At 48.3% G+C, this 18,496-nt stretch overlaps 2 protein-coding genes across 4 annotated transcripts in view; one reads left to right on the forward strand and one right to left on the reverse strand.

The window, feature by feature from the left end:
• Window positions 1–4,875, forward strand: part of OIT3 (oncoprotein induced transcript 3) — a 28,966-nt gene extending 24,091 nt beyond the window's left edge. For all 3 annotated transcript variants that reach the window (XM_065639437.1, XM_065639438.1, XM_065639439.1), the window contains exons 8-9: window positions 2,530–2,629; window positions 4,073–4,875. In XM_065639437.1, coding sequence (XP_065495509.1) covers window positions 2,530–2,629; window positions 4,073–4,258 — 286 coding nt within the window. In that variant the 3' untranslated portion in view covers window positions 4,259–4,875. The remainder of the gene's footprint in view (window positions 1–2,529; window positions 2,630–4,072) is intronic.
• Window positions 4,876–8,564: 3,689 nt separating this feature from the next.
• On the reverse strand, window positions 8,565–17,950 carry PLA2G12B (phospholipase A2 group XIIB). Its single transcript, XM_065639368.1, has 4 exons — window positions 17,716–17,950; window positions 12,142–12,230; window positions 10,677–10,842; window positions 8,565–8,683 (listed from the first exon to the last, which is right to left on the reverse strand). The coding sequence occupies exons 1-4, from the start codon at window positions 17,948–17,950 to the stop codon at window positions 8,565–8,567; spliced, it is 609 nt and encodes a 202-aa protein (XP_065495440.1).
• Between the last annotated feature and the right edge of the window lie 546 nt (window positions 17,951–18,496).

Consider the following 18,496-nt stretch of genomic DNA (forward strand, 5'->3'; position numbering starts at 1 on the left):
GGATATACCTTAGCCTGAGAGATGGGAAAATTCCCTCTCCTGCTTTCTTCCCTGTTAATTCCCTGCCATCTCCAGTTGGCAACAGGCGGGTGCCTTTTTCTATGGGGCTCCTCAGTCTTCTCCCTATGCTGATGTGACCATGCTGGAAATCAGGATTTTCCCAGATCCCTCCCCGCTGTCTCTGTAACAGCCTGTACTGCTGCTAGCACAACCTGTCAGCCCCGAGGCAGCTCTGATCTCGTTCTTCCTCATTCTCAAAACAAAAATAAATAAAAGGCATTGACTGATTGCACAGGCGATAAACACTGCGGCTCTCTGGGGCATCGGAGCAAGGTTGTGTCACTGAGGGCAATCCCTTGTAATCTGATGTGGCCAGGAGCTGCGATTTATCTGAGCGTGATGTGCTTAAGGTAGTTCCATTGCAAGGCTCGTCTCGTTACACCTTGGGCTGCCCCTCGTTTGTACGCTGAGGTGGTTATTTCATTCTCCAAGCCCTCCTCTCTACCCTACAGCCCCCCAGTGAGAGGGTCAGAGCACATCTCCAATGGCACAGCTGCTCTCCGCTCCCAACCTGAGCACATCCTGCCCAGGAAAGGGCTGTTTTCCCCATATCCTGACCAGAGTCGCTAGTTTTCCTTCCATACCTGTGTTCCCTGCTGCCTTCTCACCTCTCTGAGGTGGGAAGCAAGGGCTGGGGGGTTCCTAGGAGGGGGTGGGATGAGGTATGGCCCCGTGCACAACACAAAAGGGCTTGACCAGGGAGGTTTCTGAGCTCTTTTTGTCGTGCTGCAATGCATGACATACTTGGCATGGTAGGGGGCTCCACGTATCCCTGGTTCCTCCTTGTTCTTCCATCTTCCCTCTCCCTAGTCCCAAACCAGTAGGTTTCTTGCCACCAGTGCGGAGAAGGAGAACCTTTGGAGAACCTCGGATTTAGGAGTCAGTTTGAGCCAGTGTCCAAGAAGCATCACAGTTTATACGCTCGCAAACGAGGACCTGCCTATGAGTCGACTTTATGACCCCAAAGCTTGGCCGGTCACTTATGAAAAATCTTTAAGTGTCATTCTTGACAATCAGATGCCTTCAGGAATGCTACTTTTAAAAGCGATCTTATCCTAAACAACTTGTATCTAGTGTTTGGCCTCAAGGGGAAGGAATCTATGTCAACATTTCTAGATGCACAGTCTTAATTTATTAGCTCCCCTTGGATACCTTTTTATGTTTGCCTCCCAGGGCAAGTTAACTAGACAAGTGCTGCAGACAAGGATATCCCTTCAGACTGTGACCTCCACTGGCTGAGAAAAGCTACAGAAATACATGGTGGTGAAAATAATGTTATTATCAGACCAATACTTAGTGCTTCCATGAACATATACTGCTCTACAGCACACAGATAAGGGCCATTTTGGGAGGGATGGCAGCAGCTGCCACCCACGGAGCCCTGTCAGCCGAAAAGCATAGAGATTTCCAAACGCGCGTTCTAGTGAAAGCAGAGCTACGTATAGATGTGGGGTTCGCTGCTATTTAATAATTGAACGTGTCAAACATCAGTGTTTCTGACAACGCCGTACATATTTCTGGTGTAAAGATGGAAGCCGAAGGTTGCTGCAAGAGTAGGACTTTTTTCAGCTGTCACACCGTTGCCTCTTGTCTCTTCCACCACCAATTTTTTTTCTTTTAATGTCTTGCAAAGTCCACATTTCTGGAATTAACTTGCTAGAAAGGACAAGCTGCATTGCAATGCAACATAAAAGCAGCATGTGGGCCTCTCAACATGGCTAAGGCTTTGCAGTAGGCAGTAGTAAATATCAAGTCACCATAACTTTTTGTCTTGCTGTTTCTCTGTCAAACTCTAAACAGGCTGTAATAGTTTATAAATAGACTGCACCTGAAATGTGACTTTTTATAAAAGTGGTTTATTTTATTGCAGTTCTGTGACTTCTCGCATGACTGTATAGTGCTAGTGATGGAGAAATTGAAATGATTAATTTTAGCTGTAGTGAATTTGAGTTGTCTGATCAAGTCCAGCAGGAAGAAAAATATAAATGTTTTAAAGCAAAGTAGATCGTGGTTTTTTTAGAAGTATCATCTGTGATATTTTAGTAATGTGGGTAACAGCCTATTCATTTTAAGTGTGATTTATGTACATACATATGTGTGTACAGAGTGTATGTAATACATTATATACTGTATATACAGTATATACTGTGTTGATCACCGCAGACTGTTGCACAGGAAGGTGAAATGAGGACAGACGTGCCTGCAGCTCTCTGGCAGCCCATCTGCCGAAGGGACTGGACCATGTCCTGCCAGCTCACTGCTGCTGAGCTGTTCATGTCTGGAGATGCCATTATCATCACTGGCGTTTTCCCCCATCGTTCCCCAATTTTCTCTTGTGGCCAAAGAGGAAGTAACATGGACTGAGACAGCCGAGACCTCCTTTCTTTTCTCTGGTTAAATAGACTGGGATGTTTTTTCTCTTTCCATTTCTGGGAAACCCATTAAAGCCTATTCCCCTACTTTCCTCAGCTGCGTTTCTGATGATTCCGTGAAACAGTACACGTCAAAGGACCATCTCGCCAAGCATTTCCAAGTTCCTGTGTTCAAGTTTGTGGGCAAAGACAACAAGGTAAGTTCAAAAATCACCTCTTAGATATTACATCAGCCCTGATCTGACTGAAGAGTCTCAGCAGAGAGTTGGCTAATACTAGAGTGCAAAGGGGAGGCAATGGCTGGCCCAAGGCAGATGCTGCTGTGCCTGTCCCAGCAGTTGTGTCTTTCAGGAGCCTGACACACTTATTTTAGGAGAGAGTGATGAAAACAACTAAAATAAAATATGAAGGACAGTTGTGGAACATCACCGCCATAGCAGGTTAAAATAATTGTTGTTTACAGGGTAGTCTTAGTGGACTTGTATGCTGGGAGAGAAAAGCGTTCCCAGTCGCCGAACAGAAACCTGTTGAGTTAAGCACGTTATGCGGCGTCCTGTCTTTAAAACAAGACAGTCTATAGTTTTGAATCTCTTCAACCTTATATCTTCCCTGTCTCTTGTGAGTATAGATACCAGATTTCCAGATACAAGGCTCCCATGCTGTTTAATTCCATGTGAAACCAGGCCATCCAGGCTGGTGGCACACTGGGGCAGAAGCTTTGTAGTGGGAGGAGAGTTGAAGGATAACGCCATTTTCCTAATGCAAATACCTTTGCTTTTCTGTGCTAGAAGAAATCAGGTCTTTCTGTCACTGTTGTGATGCTCGGCCAATGTTGTTTGCTCCAAAAGGCATAAATCTGCCTCTCCAGCTCCTGGAGAGCCTTGGGAGGGTTAAAATGGATGAGATCTTTCCAAATTCAGAAATCTTGCTTGGCTGTCTGGTTGCCACTGCTGCCTCCAACCTGCACCCTCCTGGCCTGTGCAATGGATTTTGCTTCAAACTTTCACCATTGACCAACCATTCATAAATATTTGCTTTCCTAATTGCTGCTTGCAGGGGTCTTGCTTACTCTCCTTGTCATTTAGAGGGCAGGGAGCAGCAATCCTTTAGTGTGCAGAGAGAAAAGGCAGCTATCTGCCTGCCCTTTGTGTTCTCCTTCTCCCCACTGCTACCAGTCTTAGCCCCTCAGCAGCCTGCGTTTTCCTCCTTTGCCCCTCAATCTCCTAGCTTCATGTTTTCCCAGCTTGCATCAAATTCTCCTGTGCGTTTCCATCTCCTTGTGGGCCTTCATGTCTTTTTTGCCTGCTTCCTACCATGCAGCTCCTACCAGTCCATGCGAGCTCTTCCAAGCTTATTCTTGGCATTTTCATCCCTTCCTCTGGAGCATCATTTCATGCTTTCGTATTCCGTGTCTCGCCCTTGGCTAACAGACAGATGCCACGCTCTAACATCTCAGCCAGGCACTTGGAAAATGTCGCCTTAACTGGGCACGTAGGAAAACAGATGGAGCAGCCAGTTTGGTTGGGGATGGCGACGGTGGATAAAGACCTTGTTGATGCGGGGACAGAAATGGCCGTGCGATGGGATTCCGATTCCCAACGCCGCGCGTTGACTTGGCCTGCTGTCTTGCCACCCTCCAGGAGGTGTTCCTGCACTGCCGTATCCTCGTCTGCGGGGCGCTGGACGAGAGCTCTCGCTGCGCCCAGGGCTGCCGGAGACGGGTGCGCAGGTCGGCTGCGACTGAGGAGGAGGAAGAGGAGGAATCTGGTCGCATGGCAAACCACATCCTGACAGGTGGCCCCATCAGAATCGACTTTGACGACTAAAACCCACCCACCGGAACAGCATCTCTGCCCGAGACCAACCTTCCTTATCAATGCCTTTTTTCATGGTTGTTTGAGAAACAAGGGGTATTTGGTAAATCCCCACTTGAACCTCAGGACTTGTTCCCCTAACTGTGTGGTGATTATTTGTGATTTATGTTTGGCACACGAGGCAGCCCACTGACTGCGACCCGGACTGCAGAACAGTTTGGTTTTTACCTGCATTTCTTCCCAACAACCCTTTGGTTGAAGGGACCTTATTGCTTTGCAGGCCTGAAGCGTTACCCAACTTTGTCTTTCCCTGTATCCGTCTGCAGGCTTCACAGGACTCTCTCCTTGACTAAAGAAATGTTATTCAAGCCCTTCTTTCATCAGACAGTACAAATAGTATCATAGCTGAATGTGTTTGCTATGCAGTTCTGTGAATGATGCTGAAGCTGAGATTTTGGACGAGCATTAATAAAAACATGTATAAAAATATATATCTCGTAACGTGTAAGATCCTTGGAGCTATAAAATGGTTGTCGTTACAGGCAGCTAAAGTTCAGATCTATCACAGGCACATTTAAATGTTATTTTTAAATAGTAAAAGGTATTTAATAAGACTAGATTTTTTTAGTGTCTTTTGATGATTGCGTGCAGTTTAACACTCTTGCATTTAGTGTATTGTTATTTTTCTCCCACTTCTTCCCACACCAAAAATGTGGTGCCTTTCGTAAGTGCTATAGCACCTTGATTGTAAGAAAAAGACCATTAAACATTTATAAACCCCCCCGCTCGCAAGCGTGCTGCTGCCAAGTCTTTGTTTGAAGGTTGCAATGCATTACCCTGGTCTAGAGAGGCTGTGGCTCTGACAGAGGGATTAGAGGAATGCTTGTTAGGTATTTACAGCAATCATTTGTAATGTGGTTAGTCCTCAGGACACTTGTCCCCAGTGAGCCCGGTGACAGGAGACGTGGCAGCATTGTCTGAGTGACTGTGTGTATTCGCAGTCTCCTGGCAGGTGAGAAGTCCCCCCAGCCTGCGTTACCCACTTTCTACTTTGGCTGAAAGCAGCCAAATTGCTGCCAAAGCCAAAATTTGTTGCTGCTTTGTTTGAAGGGACTGTTTAGAAGTGAGACACAAATCACCTCAGTAATATTCCACTTCACAGATTTATTTCTTCTGGTGAGTGAGATTCTAGTGAGGAATGGGAATGTGATGGGCTGGGTGTTTCAGGAGTTTTCTAAATGGCTTCAGGGCTGCTTTTCCAGTTTGGGATGTGTGTGCGCACATGTGTGTGTGTGTGTTAGAATAACTGCAAATGTCTCTATGATGATAAGTAAGTGTAAGTGGAAAGACACTTTTCCTGTGTTATCTAACCATACGTGAATGAAAAGGAAATGAAAACAACTCCGGGCAATTTCCCACTATCACTTCTTTGTTCAGGCATCCCTGCTAAATATACTCGCTTTGATAAAACAAGATCTGGGCAATGAAATTAATTATCTGGTGCCTTCTGGAGAGGCAACTTGAGTTTTTTTGTTCGTGTGAAAGGGACGTGGGGTAGTGATGGAAGGAAAGGTTCATTTCCTGGCTTATTTCTGTTGTTGTGCACATTATTTGGTTCTTCCTGACAAATGCATACAAAGCGGCCTTTCTGCTCTGCAGCTTTTTAGTTAAATTATCTGTAAGAGTAATGTGGGGAGGAAATGCTGGTGCTCCCCAGGGTCCGACCAACACTGCCAACCGTACTTCAAAATCCCAGCTGCATCAGGGCTGCCCGACATGTGTGGTTGGTGTTCTGGCAACATCTGAACATTGGATGTCCAGGAGGAAACACATATTATATGCTCTTCCAGTCCCTGCTTTTGTGTCCTCAGCAGAAATGGAGATTGCTGTTTGAGGAGCCATTGCGAGGGGAGGGCACGCTGACCGAATGGGTTGAACACCAGCAAGAATTGCAAATAATTCTGCCAACAGGAAGCTGTCGGGTGAGCACGATGTCGTCTTCTCGTTCAGAGCAGGATGGGAGCGAAGGCAGTTGCTTGTTCGGCTGCAGAAGTTTTACTGTAGTTCATGCTCTGGTTTTCTCCTATGCAGGATTATCTGGTGGTTTTTTTGAGTCCCTGCCACCACTTGAAGGCTCAAAAGTTTCCTTGTAGAGCTGCTCATGAGGTTTTTCAGATTACCACAGCTTAATTTTGTAGAGAAAAATGCACTAATGCCCTGCGTGTAGCAGTCGGTAGTGTTTTGGGATGAATGGTGGTCTGAAAGCATGAAGAAATTATTATTTATATTAGTGATGTCTCCAAAACATCAGTGTGTAGATAGTTTCTTTTCAGAACCCTTCAATTTCTCCAGTGAATATCATCATCTGTCGTCAGTTGCTTGGCTTGGCTTTAGCCTGATATCACTTGAACTATAAAATGCTTTAAGACATTTGCCAGCCAGCTGGCTATTGAGCGTAGACAAGATAGATTCTTGTTGCCGTTGTTTTTAAATTTTGTCATTTAATCATAAGAGTATGCTCACATTTAAAAGTGTCAACAGGCAGCATTTCACCAACAAAATACAAAATTTGTGAAGTGTCTGGAGCGAGAAATGTTTCCTTCCCATTCCTAGCCAAAAATATGTGTTTCTTAGACGGGTGATCAGATTGTCTGTGCAGCCTCATGCTCTGATAGACACACACTGCAATGAACCCTGGCAATGCGGTATTCACTCTCGAGTGAATTAGCACGGCTAGGGAAGGGCGTCATTGTGTCTGATCAGTGTAAATTAAGGTCCTTCTTAATGGAAAATAGCCCAGTATCCATCATGTGGTCACTTACGTTTTCCTGGTCTTAATACCGGTGGGGTCTTGTTGTTTCAGTCTGTTTGGGGCCAGATGAATGTCTCATTGCTGCTCACTGTAAAGCAAAGATGACTGGCAAGAACGGGAATACGGGTCTTAAATAATTTATAGCTCCGTCTATGCATTTAAACACAAACTAGGAGAAAAATAACTAAGACAAACTCTTTCCATTCTTGTGAAATCACCCTTCTGTAGCCTTAGCTTTTCTGTGGCAGATGGAAGAACATAACCATAAATATGTTTGCAGAAGACACTGAAGTATTTATGTGGCATCACACGCGCACCCAGCAGCAACTTCCTTTCAACAAGAAACGCAGATGAGAGCTGTCTGCAAATGTTCTATGGAGATGAAATTCCGTAGACCACTTTAAATCCTAATTTTGCATGCAATAAAAGCTCCCCATAGCAGATGGAAGTATTAACTGCGTTTTGGAAAGAATGCTTGTCTGAGACTGCTGATGACTCCTCAGCTGGCAGCATCTCTGTCCCACAGCGGTACCATCTAAGCCCTGCCCCACCTGACAGATAAGCCTCCAGAATTTCGCGTATCTCATCCAAGGCAACCACAAGCCTCCTGTTTCTCTTGTGCAAAAGCTGGAGGTGGATACCCAGCCATTTTGTATAAAAAGGGATCCTAAGCGAAAAGCTTTGTTAAATGATATAGGAGGAAGATAATTAAATAGGTCTGGATGACACTGCCAAAGAAAAGTGGTTTCGTCTCCTGAGACTATGGGAGAGTGCTGGGATTTCACATCCCAGACACAATGGGCTTTGGTTCCCTTCTGCCCAAATTTGAGGAGTTGTGCCTGTATCAAACACACTTAAAGTCCTTCTTATGCTTACTGAGTCCCTGGATGTTTTAAATCGTTTTTGGGATCCAACAAATATTTAAATGAGTAGAGTCTTCTCAGGGTGTGTAATGATAGGCTGGAGAACGTCAGGGATGGGTATGAGCAACACACTGAAAGTAAATTACCCCTCTTCTTCAGTCTCTCACCAGTGGTGGAAAAATGTAGATAATGTGTCCATGCACTGGGATTTTCAGGGGCTGCAGAAACCTAATGCCTTGCACTGCAAATTAAAGAGTTAAGGGGCTGGGGGAGCTAATACACGTGTGTCTAAGGCAAATAAACAAGTGAAGCCCCTTGTTTATAACCATCACTACATCTTGCCTCTCTCTCCTGATCAGTCTGTAGAGAAAATTGGCGTTGGATCATTCAGGCTGATGGACTTGGAAAAGGGGTAGGGCTGTTGAACTGCATCTGTGGTGGACAACAGGTACCACTGCTCTTATAGCCGCAGGCTGTCTCTCCTTTTGCTTCCCTCTACCCAAAAGCTGTAGTTGATGTGTATTGCTTGGCCCAGGTCCCCCCGTGCCATGCGAGGCCAAGAGAGAAATCGCTGTGCTGAGGTGCGGTGTCAGAGAGGGGACGCTTGGCAGCAGGCTCGTGGAGGCCGGGTGTCTGCTTTTCCTCACAATTCATCTCGCTCTTCCTCGTTGCAAATGCAGGCGCTCCTTTGGCTGTTCATGAAGGGCCGGCAGCCGAGGGTCCAGACAGTGTTGAACACGGTGTCTGCGACGGATTCGCAAGCTGTGGAGGAGGAAAAGATCAGGGAGGTGAGTAACAGGCACTTTGGGATGTCTGAGGGCTGAGTGGAAGCACTCTAGCCTGAGCCCTGCACTGACTTGTGTGGTATTTGCAGTTGGAAGCGTGGGCGTTGCACTTCTTATAAATCCAGAGGTTCCCTTCTGCTGAACTGAGGGCTATTTCCTCCCCAGGGTGGCATCAATCTGGCACTAACTTCCTTCCCCCTAACCCCTCTCCTTTCTAGCCTCTCTCAGGCTTTTCTCATTGATGGATCATGTGGGGCACTGCAAATAACACCGTTTACCAAGCAGGCATCCCAGCAGACCTCCACAGTACTGTCTTTCCTGGCTCTTTCTCCCCTCCATTGCCTATAGCCGCTACTAACCAAGCTTTCCTGCTTTTTGGGAGTTACAATGCCAGCTGCCGGCCAGCATGAAAAATCCTACTGCAGCTGCAACAGTGGAGCTCTCGATATGGTCTGCCTTACTACTAGCCCCTTCTCTTCCCCAAAAGTAAGCCCAAAACAGCTTGTCATTAAAAAAACAGGCTAATACCAGGTCTTTTAGAGCTTACTCACTGGCACTAATTTCGATTGCTCTATGCGTAATAGATTTGGGAAGGTCTTTGGGACTGTCTCCTTCTACCTCGGTCTCTCTGAGCACCTCGCTCTGCTCCTGCTGCTTCGGGAGTCAGCTCAGCTGGAGAGGTGGCAGCATGTCAGTGGGAAAACTGAGGCTTTGGTTAACTGGCCCTGCTGCAGCTGGGATGTTTGTGCCCACGTGAAGGGAGTGCAGCTGCTCTTCCCCCGCCTGCTTTCTCTGAACTCCCAGTGACTCAGGGGAAAGGATCCCAGAGAAGAGCTGCGATGGTGGTGAACTGTGTGACAGGAGCTGCTCGGAGCAGCCCTGAGGACAGGGAGCAGCAGGTATAGAGCACAAGGCAAGAGGAGGCAGAGCAAGGGGAGGAGAGAATGGCTCAGAGGTCTGTTTGTGTTAGCAACAGTTGTGCTTCCTGCGGCAACCAAGAGGTGCTGGGGGAATCTAGTCCTACTTGACTGTAGCCAGAGGTGGCTTTGCTCAGCCAAAGAGTGTGGGCACTGCTCCACCTTAACTCTTCAGGGCCTGTTGGCTCCACTGCTGCAGGCAGAAAGGAAAAAAGGAGAGATCTGAAAAACTGGCAGGGAAAATCTAAAGAGATAGGAAGAGGCTGGCTGCACGAGGACTTGTAGATAAGGATGACCATAGAAGATTGGATGTACTTGGCCTGTAGCACTTGTATCTCAGTCCACATTTTTGTTTTGTCTTGGTGGCCTGGACGCTCTTTCACAGAGGTTACCAAACGCAGCCTTTACCAAAAAGCTCTTCTCAAACTTGCAGACTGAGGCTTTTAAACTTAGGCAAAACCAGGGTGGCTCTTGAACTGCTGACACGTCACTAGATCTTTGTTAGCACGGGGGCTCCTGAGCAATCCAGACCTCCCCACAGTGGCTCAGCCACCACCCGTGCTGTGGTGTGTCCCTGCTGCCATCGTCATCTCTTACCTGTGAACCAGCTCCCAGACAGCCCCTGTCCTTGGCTCTCCCAGTTTGTTGGCCCTTGGCCATGTACAGGTTTCAGTGTGTGGCTTACTGGCTCTGGAAGGTTTTTTGATCTCCTGTGAAAGTGTTTGAACTCTCAGAGCAGGCATCCAAAGGTTGAAGGAATTGCTTCCAGGGGGGTTTTTTTTGGTTCTTTTTTTTCCTTTCCACATGTGTTTTGTAATGTTTTCCAAATGTAAATAATTCTAGGTGTCCAGTCTTGGGACAGAAGTGTGTGTGTGTGTGTGCAGATCTCAGAACCATGTGTTCTCACTCCGCTCTGACCCATCTGTGACAAGCACAGGACAGACGCGCTGCTCCCTACTGCAGATTTTTGTTTCTTTTGGCAAGGAAAGGGCTCCCTGCCCGCACCCTCACCTCCCTGTTCTCTCCGCGGGGGCCACGAGCCGGGAAGCCTACCTTCCACCTTGGAGACAAACCCGAGGCTGCGCTTGAGGTCGGAGCAGATGGAGTGGAGGCACCAGCGGAACTTGGCGTCGCAGCGGTATTTGTTGGCCCCGCAGGTGTCGTAACAAATATCCAGCTGGTTACAGCACTTGGTCATGGCAGGGATGCCCAAATCTAGCTGGGGAAAGAAAAGAAGTGTCCCATGGCTGCCTCCTGGCCTCAGACTCAAACAGCTGCAACTGGGTGAGGCTTTGCAGAGCCCAGCTGGCTTCTTTTCCAGAAGTTACCCCCAACAGCTGGGGCAGGAGGAGAGAAAACATGCTTTTCCTTCACCGTGTAAAGAAAGCGGTGGCATTAATGCAGGTCCAATGCAGGACAGACCACATTCACTTCTCTTCTGTCTGTCACCTCTGGTAGGGACATGGGGAACAGCCCCTTCATGACCATTTGCTGGTTCTCATTTGGCAGAGCTCACCGGAGAGCATCCTGTCCTCGCCAGCAGTGGCAAAGGCCCTTTTTCTCTTTCCTCCTTTTCCCCCAGCCTGACAAATCCCACCTTTTGGTCTAATAAATCTGCTACAAGTGTTATTAATGCCTAATTTCTCACAGATGCACTTGCAAGGTCAAGCACAAATACAGCTTGGGCAGGGGAGTTCTGCTCGCTTAGAGGTGCCATGGAGGTGATGGGACAGAAGGCCTGTCTCCTGGACAGACTGGACTCATTAGTTTGTTGTAAATTCTTCGTCTTTTTGGCCTTTCTCATGTGGTATTTAGGAGATGAATTGTTTCTTCATTGCACTCAGCGCTCATGACTGCCTGCATAAGGAGGAGGGACCACAGAAATGCTCACAAGGTTTGCAATGAAATGTAGTTTCAGGAACTACTCTAACATGAAAAATGGGCTGTAAAGAGAGGGTTTTTCAGAGCAGGCATCTGCCTAATTGCTGCAGGCTTCATGAGCAGCAGTAATGCATGAGCTAAATAGTAATTCTTGCTCATAGAGCCTCATGGGAGTGCTTTTCCTTGTGATTCCAATATTAATTACTTTTAAAATAACAAGTGGGTGCAGTATTAAACCTGGCAGGTTTATTTCAGTGCTTGGCAAAGGCAAAAGGCATGGGAGGGGATGAAGGGCCAGGTATGGAGAATGCATTCAAGTATTGCTGTTTGCACATCATGCTCTGTCACTGAGCTGCCCAGTGTTGAACGTGTTCCCTGTTCTATTGCAAGGGCACGGGATTGCTCAAGGCCTTGATAAAAATACATTTCTCCACACGGTGCTCTGCTTGGCTGGGTACCCCCTTTTCTTAAGTGATATTTCCTCGCTTTTCCAGAGCTCTGGCTTCAGCTGCAAAGAGAAGCCGTCACACAGTCGCTGCGTAGCACAGCTAAGCCTTTTCCCTCCCCAATATTGTGAGGTGGTTGCTGTGGTTAGAGAATTGCATCATTTGGGAATGGTGGCTGTGGCAGTACATACACTTTCAGGTACCTTGAGCCCCAGAAAATAGGAACTACAGCCGTTGGGTTCTTGGGGTTTGTAGTGAGGTCGCGGCATCGGAGCCTTCCCTGAGAAAGAAAGGAAAACTGTTAGGAAAACCCAACTTCCCGAGAGTAGCACCAAAAAGCAAGGAGTGACAGGCAGCTCCCCTTTGGTCTGCATCTCCAAACACTTCATTCTCCTCCAGGAGATGCAAGGAGTGAAGGAAAGGTGCTAGAGCTGGCTGAGACTGCTCTCAGCTCACTCCTGGCGAGGCTCAACAGCCTGGCCTAGCTTGTATCTCCTCTGGCATGGCTACTGGAGCACTGGCTTGTGCATGAACTGGGTCCCCAGCACTTCTCAAATGTTTAAAATGGTCTGAGTTCAGTCCCCAGGTCTGAGACTCTCCCCAGCTCTTAAAAATGGGCAAGTCCCTCTCTGCAGCATGGGGCTGTGCGGTTGAGCAGCCCTCCATGGTGGAGTTAGTACCTCAGACCTCCCGAATCTCCTAGGAGCTTTTTCACGTGCTTCCTGAGAGCTCTGCGCAGCTGGGATCACCTGGCTGGGTTTTAAACTCCTCCAAGAAACCACTAGCTAACCTACTAGCTTAGCAAGGGGATTTCTTTCTATCCTCAGTTCATTCTCAGAGTGTTGGTGAGCTATGGATCTCTGCAAAATTGTGCTAGAGCATGCATGTCTGATGTTGCTCAGAGCAGGAGGTGGTCTTGGTCTGTTTTCTGCATGTGGTGATGCACTGCCACATTTTACAAATAATTTCTGTCCCTTTTTCTCTGCTTTCCTGGAGCAAGAATTTCCTTTGTGAATAATTATTTATCCAGTGTAGAAAGAGTCCAGCAGATGATTGGCTATCAGTAGTTCAGCAGCAATTTATTTTACTTTACTTCACTTGACTCAGCTGTGCAAGGAGCTTGTTTAAAGGTGGAAGAGGACTCTCCACTGGAGAAGTCGTGGAGACCAGCCCGTCGTGGAGTCATGTTTCTCTCTACTGTCCCTTGATTTGTGTTCAGTGCTGGTTCTGTTTCTGTCCCAGCTGGGTTTACAAAAGGGAGATCTCAGATGCAAAATGAGGTGTTAAAACAAGACATTTGAACTCTGCTCTAGGGAACCTTTGTAAGCTGTGTGAATGTTCCAACAAAAAAATGTGTGAGTTGAGCCTTCTCTAAGTCCATCACCTCTAGAGTTAAGTTTCTGCTTCCCTGAGCACTGCTAGAGAATTTATATAGACATAAAAATAGATCTAATTTAGCCCTTCAGGCAGGGTTGGGTTCTTATAAACACTTCCACTGTTTTCTTCTTGTCAGCACTGCTAATTTTTCAGGACACTTTTTTCCTTTTTTCTGTCTAGGTACCTAAAGTACCGGTGGTTAATATAGCCATAAATCTGCCGTGTTCTTGAGAAGACCTCACAGCCGAATGCCTCAAAAGGTCTTACGTTGGAATGTTCCCAGCACCTTCTAAATTAAAAAATTGCCAGAGAGGTTTTGTTTAAACAACACGTTTGCAAGAAATAAACAACAAACTGAAATACCGTCCAGCTGTGAGATACTAATAGCCAATTTTCTCCAAGCCTACAGAAATGCACTGTGCAGCAAGGATTTAGCTGTCTGCAAGCCAAGATAAAGCCTCTAGTTGAGGTTACCGCCAGGCGATGGCATTTCTGTGGGAAGGGGTTTCTCAGTACAGCAGTTACTACTGTGTTTCTACCTTTTTTGGCCCCTTTTGAATAGGTCAGATCTGCTTCATGCTCCAGATGTAATTTTTTAGTGCAGAAAGCATTGTTATTTTGAGCAGGTAGACAAAGGGCACAAATCAGTTGGTTGCAGCACGCCATCATTATAGGATTATCTTCACACCAAAACATAACTCAAGTCTGTTGGGTGACGCTGAGGCAAGGTAAGTTCTGAGTTCACAACACATTGCACATTACACTATTTTCATGGTTATGCTATTGAGAGAAGGAATGATGTCTATATATGGGCTGAATCTATATAACCTGAGGCTCACATGCAATATAACCCAGGTCTGGTTGCCATGTACAGTCTAGTTGTTCTTTTGGAAGGGGATGAGAATTGGGACTCAGAATTCAAATGTTCCTGAACTGAGGTCTGAGGCAGAGGAAAGTTCAAAATCCAAGGTGGATTTTGCAGGATGGGGTCAAATTTTAATGACTTGCTTGTAATATTGACAGTAAGTTATGTTCCTGCAGCACATTGTCAATTAATGAGATAAGGTGGCAAGTCACAGTAGAAGTGAGACTGTCTGGGGACATGGAGATAACTGAGTTTCCAGAGAAAATTGTTAAGCTGAAGTTACAGCTATTATAATGTCTTAGAAAGTTGTCCTGAGGAAAAAAAAAATCTGACATGAGAATTGTGGTAACCAACAAAACATTGAACTGCCTTCAAGATGAGCCCTTGCAGGAAACCTGCCCCCCTCCTCTCTGAAAAACAAAGCTTAATCATTTGTAAAGTGCCCCTTTGTGAACTCTTTCTCAGCAGATAAAGTCTGAGACACCACGGTTAACCTCTCTCCTACACCTTGTTTTCTAGCTAACCGGAAAACAAAAGCAAAGCAGAAATAATCGGCGCTCCTGACTCTCCGTGAGCCTCCACTCCGTGCTCTCGTTATCATTCGTTGCTTGCTCCTCATTACAGACAGGTCTGTGACAGGGCAGGGACTTGGGGGGGTCACCCTGGCTGTTTTCTAGCGGTGTTTCACCAAGGGCCTGTTGTGTTCTGTCTGCTTGCTGCAGAGCATCACTGAGGGAACACCAAAGCTGCCAGCACAGTGGGCCCTGCCCAGCAGCATGCTGAGGAGCGATGCTGATGCGTAGAAGCATCGCTGAGGAAGCCCGTTCTTGGGAAGAAGATCTATTTCAGGGCACTGCCTCGTTGACACGGCCTTAGAGGAGAATGAAGTTGAGTTTCTAATGGGAAGCACATTTCCCTAATGCATTTTAATATCTCCAGGCTGTTGTAGCTGTGCCAAGAGACTGGAAAAAGGCCAGCTGGCTGGAACAGCTGCTGGCGATGCAGGAGGTCTCAGACACTGCGGTACTGGTACACTGGCAGCGGGAAGTGAATGTATTTGTGGGTGAATAGATGGTCTTGGGGATCTTTGCTGGTTTGAGTGGTCCGTTGTTATTTCTGCGCCCCAGGCAAGCAGGCTTTGAGCAGACCTTCTAGCACTATGTGGAGAGCCTGACTTTAAAGGCTCTTTTCCCACAGCCTGGATGTTCCTCCTGATCTTAAGCGCCCCCAGGACCAAATGCTGGGCAAAACTTTGAAGTCCTGCCTGGCCAGACAGCTGAAGGAAGCTATCAAGGGTTGTACTCCCAGTTCAGGCTGTTTCCCCCCCCACGAAGATGCCCAGAGAGATTTTGTGAGGAGGAGGAGATATTCACCAGCAAATGCGAGTGTAACCCTAATGTCCTGATTTAAGGGAGTAATCCATCAAGTTGTTTGTTTTCAGACCTCACTAGCTGCTGAAAAACCAAGAGGAGAGTCCTATAGCCAGAACAGCCAAGTGCTACGTGCTCAACTGAAGATGGATGTGGCAATCACAGCTGAGTCCTGACCTTTAGCGTGGCAAAATAAGCTATTATCGGTGGCTGAAATGGAAGGAAGTAGAAGGCATAATTTTTGCTTTGTGCCTGGGGAAAAAGCAGTTGGGCCCTTATTCAGCAGGAAGGTGATGAAAATGGTTTGTGTTTGTTGTTCTGAGCACAGACTGGGTCTCACTGGTTTGGGATCATCGCTGTGGCCCCTCCACTTGCAGTTTGCAGTGTCTGTGCTAGAGACCAGCACGAACAAATGGTCCTGGAAGGGTCCAGAAAGACTCTTGGAGGCAAGTGGGCAGCTTTTCAATAGTTTACTCCTCCAGCCAGTGATTAATGAGCTGTTTAGCAGAAGATGAGAACACGGCTAACGATGTGCTTGTTTGTTTTCCATTCTAGGTAAAACATTTCTTCAATAAGACGCAGGATGCTCTCAGGGAGCAGGCAAGCATTCGCACCGCTCCGTGGAGATGCGTTTCCCCCTGCCCAGAGTGCAGGGCCAGGGCAGCGGGGACAGGGGCAGGGAGAGAGTCCCGGCCTCGGGATATGCCCAAGAGCGACGACTTCTCCAGGACTTGGTGAGTCCTCAGGCTCCCTGAAATGAGCTCTGAATATCAGCCTGGCTTGCTGCTCCCTGTTTGCTGTTAGCATGGGGCCTGGGGAGCAGAGCTGGCAGGAGCAGGCGGACTGATATATAGACTTCATTTAGAAACAAAACAAACCAAACAACTTTAAGGCTAATTTAAAACTCTCCTTGTGGCCCCACTTTGGCTAAGGGTGGCCCACCTGCCATCTCGCCCTGACAGGGAGCTAGGGTCTGAGCCCTGCAGTATCTGTTGCCCCCGATACCCTCGCTGCTGGCTGGGGAGCGGGGGGAGATGCTTCCCCCCCGGCTGCATCTCTCGGAGAGCATTTACAGACAGCCCTGTGCAGGCTGGAGAGGCACAGCGTGCAGCCTGTGTTCGGGAACAAATGCAATGTGCGCAGACTGCACCTGAGTCAGTGGGATCTCTCCAAAGCGTGGAGCCTGTGTCTGTGAAAACCAGTGCTCAAGGAAGGAGAGGGGTCGAAATCGCCTCCCTGCTCACCAGCATCTTGCCCAGGCGGTCACTAGGGACGTGGGATGAAGGTGGTGGGAAAAGGGCTGACTGGCAGTTGTGGCTGGGCAGGCTAAGGTGACCGAGGACAGTTATTGCTGAGGGGACAGTTGTGGGAGGCTGGGGAGAGGACACAGTCTGTAGGAAACCACCTTGCTGTTCCCAAACAGGTTGTTTCAGCAGGAATCCTGCTGGTGGCTGATGCTGCTGGTGCGTCTGCCTGCCCAGCACCCAGAGACCTCTGCGCGCCCAGTCCCCTGCCCTGCCTGCTCCCCCTGAGATGTCACCCCCTTTGTCCTGCCCCCAGAACAAACCAAACCCTTCTTTTTTGGTAAATCACTCTAAAGTCCAAGGCAAGCAGCAGCTGCCTTGTTCTGCCTTGAGTACTAAAGGTTCCTCCGTGGTGACCGCCGGTCTCGTGTACCTTGCTGTTATCTCCCCTCCTCCAGCCCATGCTATTAGCCAACTCGCAACTGCTGAATAATGACACTCCCAAGGTTGCTGAGATTAGGGCTGCTGGTGACACAACCCCTCTGAGTCAGATTCGCAGGGCCTGCTCGTCCTCCCCTCCAGGGCCTCGCTGCCTACCCTGCTCCTTCTCTGCAGGGTTACCTGCCTGGTTACCTCTGTGCCCTTCCTGTAAAACCTGCATCCTCTCCTCTTGTCCGCTTGCACACAGGGCAGTGGCTTCAAGATCAGTCTGAGAGGGAAATATGAGGGTTCGGTGTGCCTGTGCTGGCACTAGCGGAGGAGTTGGGTGACTTTTTGGTGCCGAGCAGCACAGGGGTCAGGTCATGGGTAGGAGCTGGTTGTGGTCTTGAGGAAGGAGAGTGCTGCGAGTTTCCACATGAGGGGGAAAGGGCGAGGAGAGGTGTGGCAGCAGGAGTGAGGTTCACTTACCATATCGACATCTGTACTGACAAACGCCGTTTTTTCCCCCAAGCAGCTCCAAAAAGGAATCGAAGTAGCCGTTGACCGTTTCAAAGCTGTCCCGGATGGTCTCGATGCCCCAGTCTGAGTAGGATGACTCTGCTTGGGGAGCTTGGTGGACGGTGTTCTCCTGTGTCGTTTCCTCAGTGCATTGCCTCAAGCCCAGCGTCAGGCACAGAACCGCTGCCTGGAAAAGCAGCCGCATGATGCAGTCCAGATCCAGGCCTCGGAGCCCCTGTCCAGGCAGACGTGCAGGCAGGGAGGAGTGGGACCGAGCCGTTGTGCGTAGGAGGCAGGTGAGCTCCCCTCTCCCCTGGACTTTAAACACTGCTGAGGGAGCCAGCATGAGGTCACCACAGTCAGAGTGCAAAGTGCACAGCGGAGATCTGGACCAAGTTCGCCTTGCAGAGAAACACTGGGGTTTGAGTTTGCACAATCCCGCTGGAACGGGCTCAGCCCCTGCTGCACCAGGGCTTCAGCTTCCCCAAAAGGGACCGGTCCCCGGGGTGCTACGCGGGGCCTGGCTGGGTCGTGTGGCGCACGGGAGACCCTCCGCCTGCCCCATGGGCACCGCACGGGCTGCCCCTCTCCCTCCCCAGCCTGCTGGGAGATGAAGAGTATCTCCTTGTCCAAAATTTCTGCTGCTCGGGTAATGGGAGTCATGGATCATGAGCAGCCTGAGGATAAGGAGCACCCCTTGCCTTTTTCCTAGGCCGGCTGGGCATGTAATGGGGTGGGATGAGACATCCAC

Source organism: Caloenas nicobarica, chromosome 7 (genome assembly GCF_036013445.1).
Source record: "Caloenas nicobarica isolate bCalNic1 chromosome 7, bCalNic1.hap1, whole genome shotgun sequence".
Taxonomy (NCBI): Eukaryota; Metazoa; Chordata; class Aves; order Columbiformes; family Columbidae; genus Caloenas; species Caloenas nicobarica.